General features: G+C 56.1%; 10 protein-coding genes across 10 annotated transcripts; 9 read left to right on the forward strand and 1 right to left on the reverse strand.

Annotated features, from left to right (window-relative positions):
- Positions 1-968: 968 nt before the first annotated feature.
- PHYSODRAFT_318433 (hypothetical protein) lies at positions 969-2,200 on the forward strand (the record flags this gene model as incomplete). The annotated part of the gene is made up of 3 exons (XM_009536529.1): positions 969-1,713; positions 1,786-1,898; positions 1,994-2,200. 3 exons carry the CDS (start codon positions 969-971, stop codon positions 2,198-2,200), a joined length of 1,065 nt encoding a protein of 354 aa, XP_009534824.1.
- Positions 2,201-2,638: 438 nt separating this feature from the next.
- On the forward strand, positions 2,639-3,529 carry PHYSODRAFT_439828 (hypothetical protein; the record flags this gene model as incomplete). Its single annotated transcript, XM_009536530.1, has 1 exon — positions 2,639-3,529. A coding segment is annotated over one exon (891 nt), but the record flags the coding sequence as incomplete, so codon positions are not given.
- Positions 3,530-4,335: 806 nt separating this feature from the next.
- On the forward strand, positions 4,336-5,158 carry PHYSODRAFT_522592 (hypothetical protein; the record flags this gene model as incomplete). Its single annotated transcript, XM_009536531.1, is given in 2 exon segments — positions 4,336-4,913; positions 4,933-5,158. 2 exon segments carry the CDS (start codon positions 4,336-4,338, stop codon positions 5,156-5,158), a joined length of 804 nt encoding a protein of 267 aa, XP_009534826.1.
- A 318-nt stretch (positions 5,159-5,476) lies between these two features.
- Positions 5,477-7,516, forward strand: PHYSODRAFT_338670 (hypothetical protein; the record flags this gene model as incomplete). Its single annotated transcript, XM_009536532.1, has 1 exon — positions 5,477-7,516. One exon carries the CDS (start codon positions 5,477-5,479, stop codon positions 7,514-7,516), a length of 2,040 nt encoding a protein of 679 aa, XP_009534827.1.
- Positions 7,517-8,137: 621 nt separating this feature from the next.
- Positions 8,138-11,959, forward strand: PHYSODRAFT_521540 (hypothetical protein; the record flags this gene model as incomplete). Its single annotated transcript, XM_009536533.1, has 1 exon — positions 8,138-11,959. The coding sequence occupies one exon, from the start codon at positions 8,138-8,140 to the stop codon at positions 11,957-11,959; it is 3,822 nt and encodes a 1,273-aa protein (XP_009534828.1).
- A 2,085-nt stretch (positions 11,960-14,044) lies between these two features.
- PHYSODRAFT_522939 (hypothetical protein) lies at positions 14,045-14,494 on the forward strand (the record flags this gene model as incomplete). The annotated part of the gene is made up of 1 exon (XM_009536534.1): positions 14,045-14,494. One exon carries the CDS (start codon positions 14,045-14,047, stop codon positions 14,492-14,494), a length of 450 nt encoding a protein of 149 aa, XP_009534829.1.
- A 660-nt stretch (positions 14,495-15,154) lies between these two features.
- Positions 15,155-15,886, forward strand: PHYSODRAFT_522858 (hypothetical protein; the record flags this gene model as incomplete). Its single annotated transcript, XM_009536535.1, has 1 exon — positions 15,155-15,886. The coding sequence occupies one exon, from the start codon at positions 15,155-15,157 to the stop codon at positions 15,884-15,886; it is 732 nt and encodes a 243-aa protein (XP_009534830.1).
- Positions 15,887-16,953: 1,067 nt separating this feature from the next.
- On the reverse strand, positions 16,954-18,036 carry PHYSODRAFT_361894 (hypothetical protein; the record flags this gene model as incomplete). Its single annotated transcript, XM_009536536.1, has 1 exon — positions 16,954-18,036. The coding sequence occupies one exon, from the start codon at positions 18,034-18,036 to the stop codon at positions 16,984-16,986; it is 1,053 nt and encodes a 350-aa protein (XP_009534831.1). The 3' UTR covers positions 16,954-16,983.
- Positions 18,037-19,193: 1,157 nt separating this feature from the next.
- Positions 19,194-20,488, forward strand: PHYSODRAFT_338674 (hypothetical protein; the record flags this gene model as incomplete). The annotated part of the gene is made up of 2 exons (XM_009536537.1): positions 19,194-19,739; positions 19,796-20,488. The coding sequence occupies 2 exons, from the start codon at positions 19,194-19,196 to the stop codon at positions 20,486-20,488; spliced, it is 1,239 nt and encodes a 412-aa protein (XP_009534832.1).
- A 762-nt stretch (positions 20,489-21,250) lies between these two features.
- PHYSODRAFT_373613 (hypothetical protein) lies at positions 21,251-21,640 on the forward strand (the record flags this gene model as incomplete). The annotated part of the gene is made up of 1 exon (XM_009536538.1): positions 21,251-21,640. A coding segment is annotated over one exon (390 nt), but the record flags the coding sequence as incomplete, so codon positions are not given.
- Positions 21,641-22,764: the final 1,124 nt, after the last annotated feature.

Genomic DNA, 22,764 nt, shown 5'->3' on the forward strand with positions numbered 1-22,764 from the left:
CGACGTCGGTGCAAGATCGCTTTCGGAGTGAATCTACGGAGTCTAGGAGAGCCGATGACTTCAATTATAGCAAAACCAGCGAGATATCAAGTCGTTTCGACACCTTCAGGGAAAATGAGTATCGACCTCGCCAAATTCCCACAAGGGAAGAACTACCTCGACTGCATGAGGGGAGAGAACCACGTACCGATTATGGCTTCAGCAGTGTTTCAAGCGAACGGAGTACGGCCAGGGGGAGCTCATTAGATGCGCTCTTCACATCCATTACGAGTAGTAGGGACTCTTCCCGTGAAACCACATCATACACGGATCGAGGGGGGCATGACAACCAGCGCGATGATGACGACTTCTCTCGCAACAGGTCATCCGGGTTGAGACGGCAAGACGAGGAGAGAGCATCAGAATCTACGGACCGCAGTGGGTTTCGACGAGATGGCAAAGATAAACGCAGTGATGACAGCTTTTCCTCGGGATCTAACCGTGCAGCAGAATACTACAGCACTCGCTCTTCTTTCAAGCCACCGAACTTCGACACGCTCTCGAGATTTCCCAACGTCGAAGCCGATTCTGTCCGAGCTGCGGAGACGCCTGTAGCTCGAATGGGCTCCCTCGTGGCGGCATCTGCGCAGAACGACAAAGAGCCTACTCGCAAACCATCGGAATTCAGAATCTCGTCGCTCGCTTCCGATAATGAAAACCAAGATGAGCTGCCCAGCCCAACGAATTCGGAGACTTCAGCCTCCCTTTCATCTCCAGATTCAGAGCACGACTCGATTGCACAAAGAATGCGAAGTCTCTATCCGAAGCCGTCGATTCCGTCGCCTCTGGCTTCGGATAGATCTGAAGAGAGAAACTCGCCGATGGCTTCAACATGTTCGCCCCTATCGACGAGCAAGACATTGACAAGATTCAAACAAGAAATATCTATGCCAAGGACTGACGCCTCCAAAAGAGGCGCTCAATCAGCTATGAGCGACCTGCGTGAGGATCTCTATGCATTTCGCAAGCAGATGCGCGAGGTCTTCATCCGCGTGGAAGACATGGTAGACGTGCACCGCTCGTTTTTTAAGTCCGACCCGAGCACTGGAAGCCCGGTCTTCAAGGCGGACTTGCAGCAAGAAGCGGAAAAACTGGCAACCCAAGCGTTCGAGCAGCTTAGTGACCTACGCAAGCAATTCACTCGACTCGTCAGCGATTTTCAACGATCGGAACAACCACGTGATGAATGTTCTGACCGTGATCATGAGCGGAAACAACTTCGAGCAACAACTACCAGAGCACCACCTCGATCACGAAGAGAACAGCAGGCCGTATCCAGACGTGCTGTTTCCAGTCACGGTTCAGACGACGAAGGGATCAGCGTGAAGGGCTCAGCTGTATCTGACGATGATGGCAGCGATCGCGACAGCAGCGATGAGAGGCCCAGAGAGCACTCGTCTAGTATCTCACGGACCCGGGCGTCGTCTCAAGCTGACAGCGATGACGATGCGCCGCCAGCCACCATGCCGGACTCGGTTCGCTCCACGACGTCCACCTTCCTCTCGTCGCAGTTGCAGTCTCGGTGGGGAAACCCAGGCGGGTCCATCGCCAATGGGAGCGATATCAGCTCGCGCTCACGTGGTCGGTCTCCGAGTATTGTCAGCGATGTGAGCTCCTTGCCGGACCAGTGCAGCAGAACCACCAGCGAGCACCAGACCGACAGCATCTTCCAAGGTGAACCTTTGTTGCCTTTTTCACCACTTCAACTTGCCCTCTGACGTTTTTTCGCTGACTTCCTTGCTCTAGATTTCGACAAGCGCATGGAGGAGATCCGCTGCTCGCTCAACGCGATTGCGAGCGGCAAGAAGCCGCATCGTAGCAGCGACAGAGTTGCGGCGGTCTCACCGAAAAATTTCAAGGTAAAGTTGAAGTGGCCGAACGGCTTCACACTTGCGTCCACCAACCGTTCTTCTCATTGCTCTCCCTATGCATCGCTCGCGTTTTGTGTTTACAGCATGGGGACTCGGTGTCTATGATGGACGCGGCGCGCACGCGGTCAACTCTGCGCGAGGCGTCGCGGATATCCACCGCTGTGGGCCTCGACGTCGAGGGCAGCAACGGCATCGAAGCCAAGCCGCCCCGGGGCGCGCGCGAGGCCGAGCTGCGCCAACTGCTGAAGCAACTTAATCAACTCAACGGCGACAACGAAGCGGACGGTTGAAACCTACACTTCCAGCAATAAGTCGTGTAGCCATGTCGGTTTTGGATACGATAAATCGAGCATAAAATTACGCGTAACATCCTGCTGATGGGCAACGTCGACACGAAAGGTAAAAAGCCTTTCGCTAGGCGCCTCGAACCTGATAACCAAAGCAAAACAGCAAACCCTCGCCATCCGCGGTCGTCGTCGAAATGTTGCACTGCACTCGCTCTCCATGGCACTTCCTTCCCGAGCCAAAAGTGAGCCATCGTTATGTATCCCGTAAAAATTCGACCAGCCAGCCTCAAAAATGAACCTATGCAGCTCTGCTAAGCGGTACACTGTACCACTCTGTTCCCTCAGACTGTCCGCTAACGGCAAGGCCGGTATGCGATGCGCATTTGCTGACTTTCCTCGCTGGGCAGAGGCCTTATATAACACTTGAAGCATAGCATTGCCATGGCTCCGGCGGCGACCGACGCAGCGCAGCGCTTCAAGCTCGTGATCCGCGTGCACAGCGCCGAGGAGCTGCAGCACTCGTCGTCCCAGGGCGCCTACTGCAAGCTCTACGTGGGGGCCACGCCCATGACCGAGGGCAGCCACCGCGGGCTGAGCAAGAAGGACTCGGGCGACTCGACCGCCTCGGGCGAGGACGCGGACGACGCCTGGCAGCTCGAGGTGCGGCGCACGCGCACGCAGCACCAGCAGCCCAACGCGCTGGCGCCGCCCGAGACCATCTGGGACGAGACGTTCGAGGTGCCCATCCGCCCGGGGCTGGACCTGGCCACGCAGATCCTGAGCGTGCGCGTCAAGAGCCAGCACTTGTTCTTCTGCCCCGTGATCGGCGCGTGCGCCGTCTCGCTGGCCAACTTGTGCCCCGGCGAGCGGCTGGAGCAGTGGTTCCCGCTGCAGAAGGGCAAGAAGCCCGCCGGCCGCATCCGCGTCATGCTGCTCATTGCCCCCGAGGATAAAGTTTTGAAGGCCAGAAGGAAGCAGCCGAACCAAGACGTGATGGCGGCGAGAGCGGCCCATCATGAGGCGGACGAGGCCATTAAGAGGCTCGTGGAGAAGCAGCTCAGACAGGAGGCCGAGAGGAGACAGAGACGACTCGAGCGCACGTCCAGCGGACCCCCTGTCGAGGTGAAAAGACCGGAGAACGATGACGGGGAGGGGGTGAATAGACACAAGAGAGCGGAGAACGCGACGTGGCCACCCCCTCCGGGGGTGTCGTCCCCCAAGATGTTGCCACCACTGGGCACCCCCGCGGCGTTCAGAGATAATCAAGATGGGGCGAGTATGAGACCGAGACTGCCGACTACGGAGCAGTTGCCAGTGCCCCCACCGATGGAGCAATTGTCGTTGTCTCCAACGACGGAGCAGTCGCCGGTGTCTCCGATGTCGGAATATGAGCAGCGTCTGGACAGGAAGCTGCGCCAGGTGAGGAAGGAGACGGCGCGGCTACGGAAGCTCAAGGAGCAGCTGAAGAAGTACATTCCGGACTTGCAGATGGACTCGGACTCGGACGACTCGCTCGACTCGGAGGATGAACCCGAGGCGCTGCTGACCGGGTCGTCCATGTCCTCGTCGGCGTCGACTTCGTCGGTTTCGGAGAGGACGCACCATCTTGAAGACCAACCGAAGGAGACAACGCACCGCAGTCTCGAGGGGCTCAAGCACTCTCGGGTGAAATCTTCGCCCCACGGTGAGAAGAAGGGGGGCCAAACGTCCATGGTAGACAAGAAGTCTGTCCCCATGGCCTTCTAGCTGGGCGAGGTGTGTATTACTGTCGGCAATGGAAAAAGGTTTCCATAGGCACGGATCTCCTGGATTGAGGAGGATAGTTTCAATAGTCAATGTTGTACATTTTGCCGTCCCAACACTGGCGTTAAGAGGACAAGACATGCCGCCACCTTCGGTTTATCCATCCTTGGCACGGCAGGGTCCTCCGGCAGAATGGGCAACCAAAACTACCAGAGAGAGAGAACGTCGGCTGCAAGTTGCCACTCTCCGGGGCGCCAGATTCCCGCACACATCACAGAGGCACAACCACTTCATCCCCCGAGCGATCTTCAGCTTGGATGAGCCAGGTTTCTTTGGCTACATTTGGCGACGCGTAGCTCAGCCAGGTTCACTACGAAATCGGACGCAACTCCTCAATGCCAAGCTACGCTCAGGACTCGTTCACGCTCTCGCTGCACGTGCAGTCTGGCCAGCACCTCTCCACGCACGTGAGCGCCGCTTTCTGCACGATCGTAGTATGGAGCAATTCGTCTCCGGGCGGCCCTGCCGAGTTGACGACGCAGCCGAAGTACACCAGCTTCAGCTCCGTCGGCGCCAACGAGAGCGTCGAGTGGAACGAACAAATGCAGGTGCAGGTGACCAGCCCGGCCTCCGAGGTGCTGACTCTTCGTGTGAAGGACTCGACGGACTCGCTCGTGGGGAGCTGCAACATCTGCCTGGCCCACCTTCGTCCAGGAGAGGCATTGAACCAGTGGTTCCAGCTTCACCCCGCCGGTCACATCCACCTGAAGCTGGTGCTGCGTCCGAACCAGCAGCCAGCCCCCACTCCGTCAGTGAATCCCAATTCGCCCTACTCCGCAGACTTCCAGGCGCTGCTCGAGCTCGAGATGAAGAAGAGAGCGGCGACAGTGAACGAGTCGCCACTTCCATCGCACATCGCGGCGTTGCTGGAGGCTCGGAACAAGGCGCAGGAGAGCACGATGCTCCTGATCCAGTAGCAGCTTCAACAACAGCAGCAAGCTAGCTACAGCCCACTACCCTACCGGTTTCCCCACCGGCTACCCTCCAGCTCAGCCACAACAGGCAAGCGGCTCCAATTTCCACGAAATGATGGGAACTGCCGCCAACATCTCCACCATCGCTGCCAACCTGCAGCAACTCAACGGCAACAACGCCGGAGTCGGCACCAGCGGACTGGGCACCGCAGCCTCAATCGGACTCGGCGCCCTCGGCCTCTGACCGCTCGGACTCTTCTTCGGGTCGTAATAGGCGAATTGCGTATGTACCCACGTGTTAAGCTGCTGTCAAATACATTGAAGTGCGTCTGAACAATGCACGCTCTCAGCCACGCTCTCGGTGTTTAAGGTCCAGCCTCCTGATCAGCAACAATGGCCCGCTGAGCAATTCATCCGTGAGTATTCATCACACGGCAATCATAAGCTTACCAGTAGTTGCAGGTTGAAGCCGCCTTGATGGGTACACTTTTTTTCCTTCCATGGCGACTATCCATTTCATTCCGCAATTTGCCGCCAACCGCTCAAGTGGAAGAGAGAAAGAATGGAGCGACTGACGTCCTCCAAGAGCCTCGGGTTGGCCGGGTGGGGCAACCCGACGCTGCATCAGAGCGGCTTCACGCTGTTCCTGCGGGTGCACTCGGCCCGTAGCCTGGCGGCGGTGGGGCGCGGCTCGTACTGCAAGATCTACCTCGGCAACACGGAGCTCGTGAATGGGTCGGCTCAGGGCGGCGCGTCCTTCAGCAACCTCCTGGCTGCAGACAACGCGCAGCAACAACAGATTCAGGTAATGCAACCGACACACCGAGTCTTCCGAACGAAGGTGCTGTATACCGACCAGAAGTCGTGCCCCGAGTGGAACGAGAAGCTCGAGCTCCACGTGCTGAACCCAGAGACAGAGATCTTGACTATTAGAGTCAAGAACCAGTTGATGCTCTTCTGCCCCGCTATTGGGGCGTGTGCGATTCCTCTGGCAAATGTAACGCTGGGGGAGCCGGCCGAGCAGTGGTTCCCACTGCACAAAAGCGGCAAGCCGGCGGGTCACATCCGTCTTCAGTTGCTGCTGACTCGGAAGGACCCGACGGTGACTCCCCCTCCTGCAGTGAGCGAGTCGCCTATGCAGAGGCTTATCCAGCAACATTGCCAGCAAGAACGCGAGCGGCGTCAGCAGCTGCAGAGTGACGATTCCATGAGACGACGGCAGTTTGAAGAGCAGGAGCGAATGCAGGCAGAGCTGAGACGACAGAGGGAGGAAGCGGAGGAGAGGGAGCGGAACCGAATCGAAGACTTGGCCGGGATGCAAGCCATACAAGACCAGATCCAGCGCGAGGAGCAGGCCAAGGTGCAAGCGTATTTGCAGAAGCAGATGGAGCATGAAGATACCTGGCAGGCAGACGTGCTTGCTGAGAAGATGAGCGCGGTTAAGGTGGAGGACGCTCCGGAGGATTCGACTAAAGAATCGACTAATGGGACCAACTACCACTTTGCTGACGACGTGGTGACAGCTTCGATAAGGTCATCGACATCGTCGGTGGGGTTGAAGCAGAGCTTTAATGCTACTCAGGAAGACAACCGTCGTGGGGAAGTTGCTGAAGCTGTGGAGCTGAAGGACGCGGTCTTCGGAGAGGTGGTGCACGACGCCTTGCCGTCGTCGGATTCGTCATCGTCAGATAGAGGCGGCAAGCGGCGCAGCAACCAGCGGAAGGAGAAGGAACGTCGCAAGAAACACTCAAGAAAGCAGACTCGGAGCGTGAAAGAGGACAAATCGAGTCGTACTCAAGCTCCTCTCTTTCCATCAGCCTACGAGGAGGAGACTCGCTACAGAAAATATTCGTCGGCGTCGATAGCTGAGTCGTCCAGTTCTTCAGAGGAATCGACGTCGTCTGAAGAAGAGCGTCGTCGGCGACGTCGCCGCCGCAAGGAGAAGAAGGCCAAGAGGAAGGAGCGCCGTCGCAGACGCAAGGCCAAGCGCAAAGCTCGTCGGGAGTCGGACGGATACGAGTCTTCTTCTTCGTCGTCGTCGTCTTCATCGTCGTCTTCGCCATCGTCATCCTCATCATCCTCGGACGAGCGTCGCAAGCGCAAAGCGAGAAAGCACAAGAAATCGAAGGAGACGGCTCGATCTCAGCGCGAAGGCAAGGCTAGCTCGATGCCGCGGGCGCGCGCCCCGCCTCACTCCCACTCGTATGGACCTGACCACTCAAGCTACTCGAAGGAATCGAAGAGCAAGTACAACGATCCCGCTACACCGTTCGCGCGACCTGCGCAATCGCCGTTTGCAGCTTCTTCACCCCCAGGCTACATCGAGGCACTGCCTCCGCAGCCTCAACAGAAACGATCGATGGGGGAGATGGCCAGCACTGCTGCAGATGTGGCTTCAATTTTATCGAGCGTGGCTTCCGTGGCGACAAGCGTTCAGCAATTGGCAGGCGGTGGGGACGCCGGTGGAGGTGCAGGTGGCTTGAACATTCCGTTCGCGGTGCCCGACATGAGCCAATTTCTCGGAGGCCAGGATTTGTCGGGGCTAGCGGGCCAAGACTTCTCGGGCTTAGTTGGGTCTGATTCGACGGCGCAGTACTTCTAGCGAGCGCAACAATAGGTGTGTGCTACATGTAGCGTCTGGTTCATTTGGCGACGTACAGTAGTAGTCGTAACTTGCTGGTCGGACCGACAGAAACAAAAATACTTGTTCAAATAATACGCCATTCCTAACCAGCGAACGGTCAAGCATAGCCGTGAATTACCGAGCAAACCTAGAAGGCAAGCGCTACACGATCTGTTGTTTGCTAACTTTCGCCTGCACCTCGCCTAGTTCTCTAATGTCGACTCAGTAAGCTTACCAATGATCGTGTGGCTGAAGCCTCTTCAGATGGAGCAGGCAGCTTTGGCTTTTTGCTGTTCGCATACGTGAGTGATGGTCGAAACTCCAAGCGAAACCGCGGGCATCGTTCCTTGCGGTGCATTTGCTTGTTTTATTTTGCGGTGCATTTGCTTGCTTTATTTTCATTTCCAGCTCGACTAACTTCGGGTGTACTCTATAACTTAGGGCGGAGATCAGCGGACAACCAGCTGTACGTTACACGGCAGTACAGTACAGCGTCGAGTAGTACACTCCTGCAGCATTGCGGCCATCGCTTAGCTGACTGCAGCCACTCACTCTGCAGTTCTCCTCCTAGCGCTCAAGCTAAGTACTGTAGCGCCCGCTATGACGGTGCAGCCGGACACTGCGTCCCTCATCTCCCCCGCCCCCAAGACCAAGCAGCCGCAATACTCGACGTTCGCCAGCGTCAACGACCAAGTAGAAGAGACCAAGCATCAGCTGCACCATGCAACAACGTCAACTAACGTTATCACCCCAGGCACTGCGTCCTTGTGGTCGCGCGTCTTGTTCTCGTTCGCCAACCCCATGATGAGCACGGGCAACACGCGCCAGCTCGACAACGACGACCTGTGGGAGCTCGACCGCGACAACCAGTCAGCTACGGTGTTCGACGAGTTCGTGAGGCACTACGAGAGCCATGACAAGTCCATCATCAAGGCCATGGCCACCACGTACGGGGGCCCCTTCCTGCTATGCGCTCTGGCGACGCTCTTCTCCACCGCGTGCAGCGTCTTCGCTCCTGCGGTTCTGAACCACGTCGTGACTGCATTCGCGGCCGCGACGATCGACATGTACGACTTGGGCCTGTGGCTCGGCGTGTTCTTCGCCTCACGTCTTGTGAACGCCATCATGCTGCCCCACGTGCAGTTCCACATCGAGTTGATCGCGCTCCGCCTGACGGTGTCGCTCAAGGGGCTGCTCTTCAGGAAGGCCATGCGTCGCAGCATCCAGAGCAAAGGCGACTCCAACGCCGTGGACATCTCCAACCTCTTCTCGTCGGACGTGGACAACGTGCTCTGGGCGGCGTTCATGAGCTACAGCGTGTGGATCACCCCCATCCAGATCGTGGTTGTGGTCTTCATGCTGTACGAAGTCATCGGCGTCGCTGCCTTTGCCGGACTGGGGGTCATCGTCGCCTCGATCGTAGCGGGCTCTATCATCGCCAAACTCTCCGGCGACACGTTCGAAGGGGTCATGCAGCACAAGGACAACCGCATGAAGACCATCAAGGAGGTCTTCAGCGCCATTCAGATCGTGAAATTGAACGCGTGGGAGGACAAATTCGCAGACAAAATCCACAAGTTGCGCGCCACGGAGCTCTCCGCTATCAAGAAGTACGTGTACCTTAATGCGCTCAACATTTTCGTGCTGTGGGGCTCTCCGTTGGTGGTCTCGGCCGTGTCGTTCGCCGTGTACGCGCTTGTGATGGAGAAGGCGCTGACTGCTGCGAAAGTTTTCACTGCCATCGCTCTGTTTAACGCCATCCGTGACCCGCTGAGAGACTTGCCCACCGCCATCCAAGCTTGCATCCAGGCCAAGATCTCCATCGACCGATTCACGGACTACCTCGCTTTGGATGAGTTCGACCCGAACAACGTCACACGTGATGACCCTGCGCAGCCACAAGATGTCGCCTTGGCTATCGAAGACGGCTCCTTTGGCTGGACGGACGAGACAGCGCTACTAACCGACGTGAAGCTCACTGTGAAGCGAGGTGACCTGGTCATTGTGCACGGATCGGTTGGCAGCGGCAAGTCCTCGCTGTGCTCCGCGATACTGGGAGAGATGAACAAATTGGGCGGTAAAGTGTTCGTCCGAGGCAGCGTCGCCTACTACTCACAACAGACGTGGATTCAGAACATGACCATCCGTGACAATATCCTCTTCGGACTGCCGTACGACAAGGAGAAGTACGCGCGCGTGATCGCGGCCTGTGGTTTAGTGCCGGACCTGAAGCAGTTCCCAGGAGGTGACGAAACGGAGATTGGTCAAAAGGGAGTCAACCTTTCAGGGGGACAGAAGGCTCGTGTCTGCCTCGCTCGAGCATGCTACTCGGACGCCGATACTCTGCTACTTGACTCGCCTCTCGCTGCTGTCGACGCCATCGTGCAGAGTCAGATCTTTGGCGACTGCATCTGTAACTTGCTCGCGGACAAGACAGTGATCCTGGTGACCCACGGCGCCGACATCATTGCGAGCAAAGCTGCGAACGTGAAGGTGCTGGTGGAAAGCGGCAAGTTGACTGCTACTCGACATGAAGTTGCGTTACCACGCTGCTCCTACACGCTACCAGTGTCTCCTCGCTCGACAAAGGACGACGATGAAAAAGGCAACAACAACAACAAGGACAAGGATGCGGGTCGGCTGGTTAACGATGAAGAACGTGAAGAAGGTCGCGTGTCCAAGGAGGTGTTCTCCAACTATTTCAACTCGCTCGGCGGTGTCAAGGTCTGCGTCTTCCTCTTTGCGGTGCAGACGCTGTGGCAGGCTTTCCAGATCGGAAGTGACTTGTGGCTGAGCCGCTGGACCGGACAGAAGAACGGCTCGTACAACCAAGACGAGACAGCGTACAACATGAAGGTCTACTCGTTGCTTGGGGCCGGTGCTGCTGTCATGGTGTTCGTCCGCTCCACAACCGTGGCGATTGTTGGTCTCCGGGCGTCTCGCCACTTGTTTGACAACATGACTCAATCGCTATTGAGGGCCCCGCTCCGCTTCTTCGACGCCAACCCCATTGGCCGCATTGTGAACCGGTACGGCGACGACATGGCGGCTGTGGATTCCATGATCCCTCCTGCGTTTGGAGGTTTCCTCGCCATGTTCTTCTTCACAGTGTGTCAACTTGCGACGGCTGTGTATACGATGAACTTCCTCGGTGCTTTGATCATCCCTCTCGTGTGGATGTACGTGAAGATCGCCAACTTCTACCTCGCTCCGTCTCGAGAACTGTCACGCTTGTGGAAAGTGTCGTCTTCTCCGGTGCTCAGCCACGTGAGCCAGTCAGAGGAAGGGGTCGTGGTTATTCGCGCTTTCGGTCGAGACACCATCGATCGAATGATCACCGAGAACTTCATCCGCAACGACCTGAACAGCAGGTGCTGGCTGGCAGACACCGTCACGCAGCAGTGGTTTGGTCTTCGCATGCAGCTTCTAGGCAGCGCTGTGATTGTTCTCGTGGTGTCTGGATTGGTGTATCTGCGCGACTTCCTGTCTCCTGGTATCGTTGGACTTGCCTTCACGTACGCGCTCAGCGTCGACACTGGTCTCGCTGATCTGGTGCAGTCGTGGTCCTGGGTCGAGATCCAAATGGTCAGTCCCGAGCGCATTCTCGAGTACGGGTCGATCCCCGCTGAAGGAAGCAAGCGACCGCTTGTCATTGAGCCTGATGCTTCGTGGCCTCGTTCGTCCACCGTCCAGTTCCAGGATGTGGTCTTCAGCTACAAGCAGGGCGGGAGCCCCGTGCTCAAGGGTTTGTCCTTTGACATCCGCAACAACGAGAAGATCGGCATTGTCGGGCGTACTGGTGCAGGCAAGTCCAGCCTCACTATGGCACTCTTCCGTATCAATGAGCTGGTGTCGGGAAGAATTATTATTGACGGTGTGGACATTGCATCAATGCCGCTGCGTACACTGCGCTCGCACCTGTCCATCATTCCGCAGTCGCCTGTTCTGTTCAAGGGCTCGCTGCGTGCGTACATGGACCCTTTTGGCGAGTTCACGGACGCCGACATTTGGAGCGCGCTGGAGAAGGTGGACATGAAGACGCAGGTGTCGGCTCTGGAGGGGCAGTTGGCGTACGAGCTGAGCGAGAACGGCGAGAACTTCAGCGTCGGGGAGCGGCAGATGCTGTGCATGGCTCGCGCGCTGCTGACCCGGAGCCGCATTGTGGTGATGGACGAGGCCACAGCGTCCATCGACCACGCGACCGAGAAGAAGCTGCAGGAGATGATCAAGAAGGATTTCCAGAACGCGACGGTATTGACGATCGCTCATCGACTGGGCACGGTGCTCGACTCGGATCGGATCCTGGTGCTGAGCGACGGGAAAGTGGTGGAGTTCGACAGCCCTCGCAACTTGGTGAAAGGTGGAAGCGGGGTGTTCTATGAGTTGGCCAAAGAGGGAGGCTATCTCGATCAGTTGCTGTAGGTAGCCAAAAGATACTAACGTTAACAGAGAAAGCCCTGTCCTGACAGCGTTATTCCCTCACTACAGCGTGGAAAAAGTCTAAGCAGACAGTCCTTTGACAGCAAATAGCGGGCGTGAAAGGCAGCGGAATCGGTGAGGGTGGAGTTTGTCATAGCTCGGGACATTCAGCACATGTAGCGCGGTGGGAGCAGTGATAGGATCCTGGTTCATTGAGGTCAACTTGCTCCGCGCGTTTCGCCCATCGGCGTGGACAAGGTGAGTCTAGGCTTCGTTACACTTCAACTTGATGTCACCGGTATTGGAGATCGAGCCAAGACCAAAGCGAGCGCAACAAGCGTCGGTCGAGTCTGCCCGGTGCTCTGCTATCCATGCCGAGGCCCTGCAAGGATGCGTGGCCAAGCAACGATATCGTGGCGCCCTCATTGAAGGGATGGCGAGGCAGGTGATACTGTTTCTGGTGCAGTAAAGTCTGGTGGCGGATCATTCACCCTGACTTGATCATTCCAGCGGTGCAAGCTGCACCAAGTACATAATGGACAATAGACAGTCTCCAGAGTGTCAGCACGCACGCACGCTGCTGGACACTGCTCGAGCACCATCATGAAAAGGATACACAGAGCGTGCAGAGCACGAGAGCAAGTGTGCTTCAAACAGCCCGATATCGATCCGCGGCTTTGCGCAAGCAGCGGCAGCAGTCACAATAATGGGGAGATATCAGGGGCATCCAACGGCTGCGTTACAGACAACGACGGATAAATCCGGGCGACACTAAAATCTGGAGGACAAAGTCGTGCAGTGTACAACAGCGTCGTTCCAGCCAATCAAATTTGACCAGTAGACTTGGTCTTTGTATAGCATATGCTTTCGTGTACACTATATGGATTGTTGTGTGTTTTATGAACATTGTTGTGTATTTTATGTCGGTCAAAAGTGTTTTTAGTGGAAACGGACGGGGATTTCATTGCATTTTACTATGGGCTATGGCATTCAGTGATCCCGGGTTTTTCCGTCGTTGTCTGTGGCAGAGTCTCTCTTCATCGACTCAAAATCAGCAGTCTTCGTCGTGTCCTGCGCGACAAAATAGTAAGAACACACTTCCATTCCAGTGAAAACACACAGAGGATGGGCGACATCATAAAGTAGACGAGGCGCGATAGCGCCCAGCCAACGGAGGCGAGGAGCGTAGCCGCAGCAAACCCGCACGGGGAGCCCGCGAAGCAGGGCCGCGCGGTATTTGCGGAGGCGGGCTCAGTGACGAGCATTCCAGCGAGCCGAGCACTTGCACTCGCCAGGTGAGAGAATCTATATATGTTTCGTTTCGTTTAGTTCGAGTTTAGCAATCGAAACCGTTTAGAACGCGTGTTTCGCGAACGATTGCCCTCATTTCGTCGACAAAACTCGAGTAGCCATTTTTTAGAATTATTTCTCTATATTTAGACTACATTTTAACATTTTGCTCGCCGCATTCACTCCGAGGGCGAGTGCGCACTCGCGCTTCAACTTCATTCCGCACTCTGTGCGCACTCCGTGCACGGCTTCCGCACCCAGTGGGGACACTCCAAGGGCGCACGGACCATCAAGACTCTTGCGCAGATCAAGGAAGAGCGACGGTGAGGGTGAAGTGGCGAAGGCGCTGGCCGCGGCGTGCACTAACATGTTGGATTCGTGGAGCAGCAATGCCAGGAGGGCGACCAAAAAGCGAGGTCTGGAAGCTTTTCGAAGAACCAGGTGGTGATGGAAGCGTGAAGTGCCAGCGCTGTTCTGCTCAGATTGCCAACCCGAAGCCACACAAGCTCGAAAGCCACTTGACGAAGTGTGATGGATACTCGCTTGTGGTGAACAAGAAGAGGAAGCGCGCTTCTGAAGAGCGTGCGGAAGAGGCGGCGCGGCGAAGGAGTCTGAACAGTGGAGATGTGGAGATGCTGCAAACGGACGCCGAAGACACTGATGGACAACCGTTGATGTCATACATCGTGACTCAAGCCCTCGTCAACAAACTGGTCGCCGACTACATTTACGAGTCCGCGTCGGCGTTTCGATCCGTGGATTTGGGCTCTTTACAGTGTTTGGTCTTGACCTTGGCGCATGGTACTTGCACTTCAAGCGTCAAAAGTTCCATCGCGAACGGACGTTGGCGACCCGCTTCTAAAGCAGACCGCAAAGGAACACTTCGAGAAGAAAGTTGCTATCCTGATGAAGCAGAAATTCTTCGCGTTCCAGCTCGACGGATGGTCGAATCCCAGACGGGAAAAACTGATCAATATTCTGGCGTCAGGCCCAAATATGGATCCCTTGCACCTCGAGACCATTGCGACTGGAGTCGACTCCCAGACTGGAGAATATATCGCGAGGCTTATCGGCGCAAAGGTGGACAAATTGGACGCGATTGTTGGCGAAAGCAAGGTGTCGAGTGTCACGACGGACAATGCGCCTAATATGGAAAAGGCGTGGGGAATTCTTGAAAGCACGCGGGGGTTGCTGTGCAATGGCTGTGCTGCGCATGTTCTCAATTTGCTTTTGCAAGATGTGGCATAAATGGACGAGATCAAGCGGGTAGCGGCTGGCGCTGAGGCGATCACATCGTACTTCATGGGACGCCAGCAGCTACTTGCCCGGTTTAAGATCGAGAAGGACGATATGGCTCGATCCAACGCAGCTGAAGTGCACGGTCGCTCGTTCACCATCCCTGTTGGTACCCGCTGGTACTCCTCGTACCATTGCCTCGTGAACGTGATCCGGAACAGAGAGGCTATAACCCGCGTGTTCGACGACGATGAATTTATGGCTTCGTACAGCGGGAAAAAGAATCTGCGAACCCAGCCAACACCAGCTCAGACAACGACATCAACGCGACGAAGTACGCGCTCCAAGAAGAAGACGAAGAAGGCTCAAGAGGCCGAGGCCCAACGAAAGAAGAAGCAGGAATTGAAAGCGGCCGTCTTCCAAAACGTTGACAATCTAGTGCGAGATGAAGACTTCTGGATGAAGGGTGAACAAGTAATTCAGCTGCTGGAGCCGATCATCAAGAAGCTTCAGCTACTAGAATCCGACCACCGCTACATTTCAATGGTGTACTGGGCGTTTCGTGACCTCCTCAAGCAGCCTATTTACAGCGATCCAACGTTTTTGGTCAGTACGGCAAAAGCAATACTTGTGCAATTTAAGGCGAGATGGAACAAAATGCACACGGATGCCATGGGCATTGCATTCTTCTTGGACCCAGCTCAGGACCCTAATGGTTTTGTTGGCAAAGATCGAAAGAATAGCAAGAAGCAGATCCGCAAGATGGCGAAGAGACTGGGTTACACACTGGAGGAAGTTGATCAAGCATATCACGAAGCCGGCGTATTCTGGAATTTGAAGCGGGATTGGACGCCCAAGCAGCGCCGTATTGAGTCCCGTTCTGCACCTCTAGAGTGGTGGGGCGACGAGCGCGACTCTTATCCAGTCCTGTCTCGGATAGCGCGCCGAGTGTTCACGATGCCGACATCGTCAGCGGCTTCGGAAAGGAACTGGAGTGCTCACAAGTTCGTCTACTCGGATCGACGAGTTAACCTTGGCCTGGACAAAATCAACATGCTGATTTCCATGTACTGGGATCGACTGGAGAAGAAGCCGCTTCCAAGAGTTATCTTCAACTCCACAACTCTACAGACGGCAGTAACCAGTGAAGGTGACGACGACGAAGAGGAGAACAGGATTCACTACGAAGCCCACGACTCAGATGGGGAGGAGAATTACGAGCATGAAGTCTTAGCTCAAGCGATGACGATGATGAATTGGACGACGAACAGCAGAAGGACCCAGAAAAAGCCAAGGCAATCAGATTGGCCCAAGAAAACCTGGACTACTTCCTTCATGATACCTTCGACTACCAGGCGAGTAAGTTTTGAGTACGACTTTGATGTTTGGCGAGTAAATTTTTGAGTACGACTTGGATGCTAAGTTAATAAATTCACGTTGTCGTGAGTGCACTTTGCTTGCAATTGAAAGTATGACCAGCTTCATCGGTCGTGTTGGCCCTTTGTGGACCTGAATAGCGTCGCGCCGAATCCCGTTCATTTCGTTTGCAAATTAAACCTAATTAATTTCAATTTCGAACGCGAAACTCAATTAAAATTGCGAACGAAACACACACTGCGATTGGCTTGAGGCGCGCGCTCGGCCATCACGGCATCAGCTCGCCTTGCATGGCCGATCCCCTTCCCGGTTGCGACGCCAATTGTCGACGCTCAAGGGCATCAGTCGATGTCGGCGACGTTAGCGTCCTCCAGCAAGCGATATAAAGCGGCGACACCATCCTCCGGCAGACGATGGGGCAAGTTGTGACGGTTCACCGCCGATTGATAGCCCCGTGATTGGCGAGAGGCATGCGTCTCGGTGCCAAGTTGCTCTCGCACTCCTCTTAGGAGTGTGTCTGGGGCAACGGAGACCTCGACCACTTCTTCCGCTGGTGATGGCTGGCTGCGGGGCGGCCAGCGGGCTCCGCTGAACGGAGACCTCGATGTGCTAACCGACTGAACGAGTGTCAAGCTAGACGAAACACCACGCCACATCCCCACTGCTTGGTCAGCTCCGGAGACCATTTCCGAATTCGCTTCTTCCCCCAAGGCAGCACCACCGAAAAGCTCAGGAGCTGACCATGTCCCTACGCGAGTCGAACCTTTCGACGCCTCGCATCGGCAAGAGCTTGCAAATCGAGGAGGGCACGGACTACCTCGAGGCCAAGTCGCCCAACCCGATGGCCAAGTTCGAGGAGGGCGCTCTACGCGAAGGCCCCGCGCCCGACACCAAGAGCAAGAACTACTTCGGCTTCCTGTTCCAGTACGCGGGCGCCGGGCTGATCTACAGCGTGCTCTACAGTCTCACGTACCCTTTCCTCAATAATTACCTGCGGATGTCGGGCGTCGCGACGGCCTCCTGTGTTTTTGCGTGGGACTCCGTGTGCGGCGGCACAGCTCAGAGGTCGGCAAAAAGAATACTGGGGCCAAGTCAACGGAAGTTTTGTGGGATTTTGAAAAGACTCAAACACGCCATAAAGTACTCAAAATGTAAAATCGCCCTCCGCGCCCGCGCCAGGCCTCATGCTCTTCCGCTTCAGGTAGGAAGCGCGGGAGGCCTTGCATTCGTAGACACGGCACGTCTTGCAGCAGCTGTAGAATGCGCCGTCCTCCTTCTTCTCGGTGGGGCTGTGGCATCTGGAGCACTCGCCGGGCACATGCTTCACCTGGGGGCAGCGAGGGAGGCCGCTCGCTTCTCGCTTGGCTGCGCGTAGGGCTCGGTTCTTGGCCCCGGTGGCGCGGCACGAGCTGCATTGGCTGTACAACTTGCCGTTCTTCCTTTGAGCGCAAGCTTTGCTGCAATTGCTGCACTGGCCGGGTTTCTTCTGCGGCTTCGGTGGCTTGATCCCGAGGGCTGCGCGCTTGGTGGCCGCTTTTTGCTTGCGACGAGCTGTGAGGCACGGCACTCGTCGCAGCAGGCGTACAGGCCCTTGTTGCCTGTGCGGTCACGGGCCTGACCGCACAGTTCCGCGTACAGCACATGCTACATTTCCCAGGCGCTCTCAGTCTCCTTTTCTCTTCTGTTTGGGCGTTGAACTTGGAGCAACACTCCGCGCACGCACTGCGGGTCTCGCCGGGAGGCTTCTCTTTTCCGCATTGCGTACACAGCCCGTATTCTTGTCTGAGGTGATACTTGACTTCATCTTTTCTTCTGCAGCCAGTGCATCTGAACAGTCCGCTGTCAGCGGGGAGCTTCGCCTTGCAGCTAATGCATAAGCCTGCTTCTTTCTTTTCTTCATACCGGGCCTTGGCTCTCTTCTGCGCGTTTTCCTTCAGCTCGGCCGCGACAAAAGCACCTCCCTCGCCATCCACAAACACAGGAACAGCTGCGAGCTCTTCCTCGGCGAGCCCCTCGCTGGCCATGGCGTCTGAGATGCGCTTCTCCTGCTCGTCCACCCATTCGTCGTCAATTTCAAAGAAATGTTCCGTCTCCTTTGCTTTCGACTCCTGCAGTGCATTGTCCACTAAAAGTATAACAAACACCGTAAGATACTCTTTAAGATTTACCATTTGCATTGACCAATTTACCTTCAGCAGCCATGTAGTGAAATGTCAGGCTTTCGTAGGACTGTGTTAGTCCTTTGAAAGAGGGGTTCACAGAGCCGCTAGACGCGAAGACATCGTCGACAATGATGAACTACAAAGGGAACAGATTAGGCAGTGTAAGTAAGAGCCCATCGGCCACGCATGCCAATAGCATTGTACCTTGATATGCTGCGTCTTGCTCTTCTTCTTCTGCACGAGGATCTTGAGTTTTGCTCCGTTCTTCTTCTCGGCCAGTAGCTTCTTCACGCAAATGAGCTGGTACGGAGCCATCACCATTCTCCAGTCGAGCAGCAGCGTCACATCCACCCCCATCTCAAGCAGCTCCTGGATCCGGCCGAGCACTCCCAAGTCTGTCAGCGAGAAGATCTCCATGCGCACCTTGGAGGTCTTCATGGGCAGGTGTAGTTGCCACATGTATTGGGCTGCAAACTTGGGGTTGGCTCGCGAGTAGATGGTACGACTCGGAGGCAGCATCTCCACCTTTGCGTAGATGTCACCGAAAGTAGACGGATGAATCCTCAGCGCCTTTGCGATCTCGGGCAGCGTGATCTCCGGACGCTCCACGCGCAGCCTCCGGATCTCTCGGTTCACCCTAACGGGCTCGTGCTCCGGCTTAGCCGCAGGCCCAAACTGGTCCCAGAGGTCTCCGCGCAAGTATCGCGTGAGGACCTTCTTCACTGTGCGCCCGACACGCGGTGGGTCGAGGTGCTGGCCGAACTCGTCGAAGTCTTTGGGGGTTATGGTCTTGGTCTTGTCGGCGCGGATGAGCGGCATCAGCTTCTTGATGATCTTCAGACGCTCCTCGTCATCAGTGCGCGGCGCGAAGTGCTTCTTCTTCTTCGACGGGGGCTTCTTGCTCGTCAGCCCCGAGCTGGCCTTGCGCTTCCCCGCGGCCTTCGCCTATCTCGCGGAAAATTCGATTGTGAGGCAGGTCGAAGTTGCCTTTTGGAACTTTAGCCGCAGGCACCTCTCAGCCAGCTTTTTTTTGAAGCCACCTGGCGCTCAAGGTTCCCAAAGCCTCAAGGGCCGTGGCCTACGTGTTGATCGCCCTCCCGTGGTCGCTCAAGACCTTCTACGGTATCATCACCGACTGCTACCCGATCTTCGGCTACCGTCGTCGTCCGTACATGGCCATCGGCTGGGCCGTGTGCGCGGTGTGCTCGTTCGTGATGGCGGTTCTACCCGAGGGAGATCCGTACTACCCGGACAACTCGTGGGCGTCTCTGTCGGAGTCCGAGCACACCGCCGAACAAATCGCCGAGATCAACTACGACGCCCCCGACGCCGGCATCAAGTTCGTTCTACTCATGATCGTCGCCAACCTGGGCATGGTGCTGTCCTTCACTGCGTATGGCGGTACGCTGGTAGAACTCTCCCAACGCGAGGGGGAGAAGCGCCGTGGTGACCTCCAGACGATGATCTGGGTCGCTCGTGACGCTGGCGGCGTCGTCGCATCCGCGTTGGTCGGATTCGGGCTCAACTCGGAGGAATACGGCGGCACCTTCGCCGGGTCCATCCGCGTGGGGGGTCTCATGGGCATCTGCGCCGCCACTTCCATCATCACGGGCGCTGTGGCCTGGTACTGCATCGAGGAGGAGAAGGTGGAGCGTCGGTCCGTGCGCGTCGAGCTCGGCAAGCTGTTCGACCTGATCCAGTACCGCGTCGTGTACCAAGTGCTGGCCTACTAGTTCTTCGGCACGTGAGCGTGACGGCGTCCACGCCGCTGCAGAGCGTCTGGTTGACCATTTCGCCCGTGAACAGCAGCATCGCCACCATCATCTCGACGCTTATCTCCATGGGCTCGCTGCTGGCGGTGCGTCAGTGGGGCTTGAACTGGAACTGGCGCTGGATGATCGTCATCACGGAGCTCGCGGTGGTGTTCGTGGACTGCTTCCCGACGTTCCTCACGATCTGGGACGTCGTGCGCAGTCAGTGGTTCTGGCTGGGCGTCCCCCTGCTGGAGCAGGTGCCGACCAATATCGGCTTCATCGTGTCCACGTACTGCATGGTGGAGATCATGGAGGAGGGCAACGAGGCCGCGTTCTACGGCCTCGTGGTGGCTGTCTCGAGTCTCGCGTCGCCCTTCGCCACGGTCATCACCAAGAACATTGACGCCAACTTCGACATCGCCACCGCCGACCTCCAGCGTGACGACACGGAAGTGCGTCAGCAGGTCACGTACGCCTACCTCTGCTCGTATGCGTGCAAGATCTTCTCGACGGTCTTTGTGCTGCTCATTCCGCGCCAGAAGGCCGAGACGCAGGAGATGCGGCGCAACGGCGGCAAGAGCAAACTCATGGGCGTCATCGTGGTCATCATCATCATCGCCTTCACGTACGTCTGGACCATCATGACCAACATCATGCCCATCTTCCCGTCCACCTCCTGCTACCAGATCGCCGGCGGCGACGGCTGCTCCTAGATTTCTTTACGTATTGTGCTTTTCGGTTGTTTTGGCAAATCGGACGTGTAAAACAGCTACCTACTAAGATGGGGCTAGGTTATCGGAGCAGATTAGCAGGTCCCTCGTAGGGAATTAGGACCAAGAATTGCTAGTCCGATGGAAGCGTCCTACAAACAGCCGAAAGCCCGAATGTCGCCCATTTTCACGGTATTCGGGGTTTGAGGTCTTACGAAGGACTCCTACCTAGTCTTGTGGCAGGACTTTCATACGAGCTGACTCTAATACGGTGTATGTCAAACGCAGAATAAACCTATGAAAACACGATGCAGTCGATACGTTAAACACTCCAGTCGTCGCCATTCGCCTTCGCGGGTTCCGGCATTGCTTGCTTCCCCAAACAAAGATTACTTGACTTGGACTCCAACCGGAGTCCATTGAACGGAGAGACTCCAGGAGACCAGTCATCGGACTCGTCCGAGATTTGCATCTCAGATTTAGAGACCACCAACCTCAGATTAACTGACCTCCAAAGTCCTACGTAGGACTCGGCAAAATAGAGAGGTTTCGCAAAGCAACTTGTGAGAGTTAGCGACAATACATTCCCTACCCCTCTATAGAGACGTGTGTCTACAAGTTGTTCTCGACTCGTCTAGAGCGCCCTGTACACGTTGGTACTTGAGGAGATACGGGTAAGCATTTTACAATCTCCCAGCAATCTTTACTATGGAGAAGCCAAACCAAACGCACAACAACCCCGTGGAGGAGGCCCCACCGACGAAGCGTCGTAAAACGATGGTCCGCTTTACGGATGAGCTTGACTTCCAACTGATCCAGGAAGCTCAAGCCAGAAATCCGTATGGGGAAGACTACGGGAAGAAGACCCAGGCTTGGGCTGATGTAGCTGCAGCTTTGGTAGTGGACGTCGACGGTCGCCGTTGCCGCGAGCGCTGCAACCAGCTCGTAGATGCGTATGAGGCAAAGCAGATGGCGAGTGAGAAACCAAGCGGGCCGTGTGAAGAGTACGCGCCGAAGAAGGAATGTCTGGCGAAGCTGCTGGAGATGCGCGAGATAGAGGCGCTGCTGAAGAACGACAAGAAGCAGCAGAAGGACCAGCAGCAGGAGGAGGACGAGCAAGCTAGCGCTATGCGCGGCGCAGCCTTAGAAGGGATGAGCCGAGGAGGAGGAAAAGGTGGATCGCAGCAGCAGCAACTGGTTGCATATCTCGAACGCCGCGACCAAGTCGCTCAAGCACTGGAAGGGAGGAAGGTCGCCAACGAGGGGAAGCGGCTTGTGTTGGAGGAGCGACGCCTGGAACTGCAAGAGCTGCGAATGGAACTTGAGCGAGACGAGCGACTTGCGTTTATTGAAATGTTAAAGGCTGTCGTCAGCAAGACTAGTTCGTAGTAGCTAGACTAAGATTCTCCTCGAGGCTTGGCGGCTTAATGGAAAAGAATTTGCTGATCTGGTTGGGGTTGAAACAGTTGCGGAAGTTTGTCAGGAGTACACCGACCAAGTAGTGTTTCCCCACAGGTGATAGATATAGTCTTTGACTCAGTCTCAGATCAAGAAACGGCCATAAGCGAATGATCCCTCCGAACCCCCACTCCACTGCCACGCGAACTTTACTCATAGCCGCGTTGAATGCCTTTTGCGTATCACTCAGATTGGAGCCCTTGAAACCGACGTGCAGCGTTGGTTTGAGTGGGTAGGCAGGATCCCCATAGATGCAATACCGAAGTTCCCCGTCGTGATGTAAGACACGCGGAAGGCGCTCCAGCAGTCCACTCTGCCTTAAAAGCCAAGAGTCGTGACGACGTCCAACCGTAGGACCGTAAAAGTTGATGAATAGTCCGTCCAGCGCCATTACTCCTTGGTATTTTAGCGCGTGTTTCCTCTTGTGTCCGTTGTAAACTTGTTTTTGGTTGCGCGTTGGGCGTGCAATAGCACGCACAGTGCCATCGATAAAACCAATGCATCTCGGCTCCGGTGCTCCACGTTGTGCCACAGCAGCAGCGTACTACTCCAATCGCGACGACGTAAGTAGCCCACATTCAATGGTGAGTAGGCATTTGTACTTGTCGTACACCAACCCCAGCATGAAGTTAAATATCATGCAGACAATAGGGGCGGACCGCCCGAAAAAGCGGCTTAAGTCTCCATAACGTCCCGGGTATGCCATGCGGCGCAAGAGAATGCAGAGGCCCTCGAAACCGGAGAAGCCAGCTCGATTTGGGAGTTTATAGCTGCTGTCTAGGCGGAGCGCTTCAAAGAGTCGAAATAGGTCTCGCTTCCAG

Source organism: Phytophthora sojae (assembly GCF_000149755.1).
Source record: "Phytophthora sojae unplaced genomic scaffold PHYSOscaffold_9, whole genome shotgun sequence".
Classification (NCBI taxonomy): domain Eukaryota; phylum Oomycota; class Peronosporomycetes; order Peronosporales; family Peronosporaceae; genus Phytophthora; species Phytophthora sojae.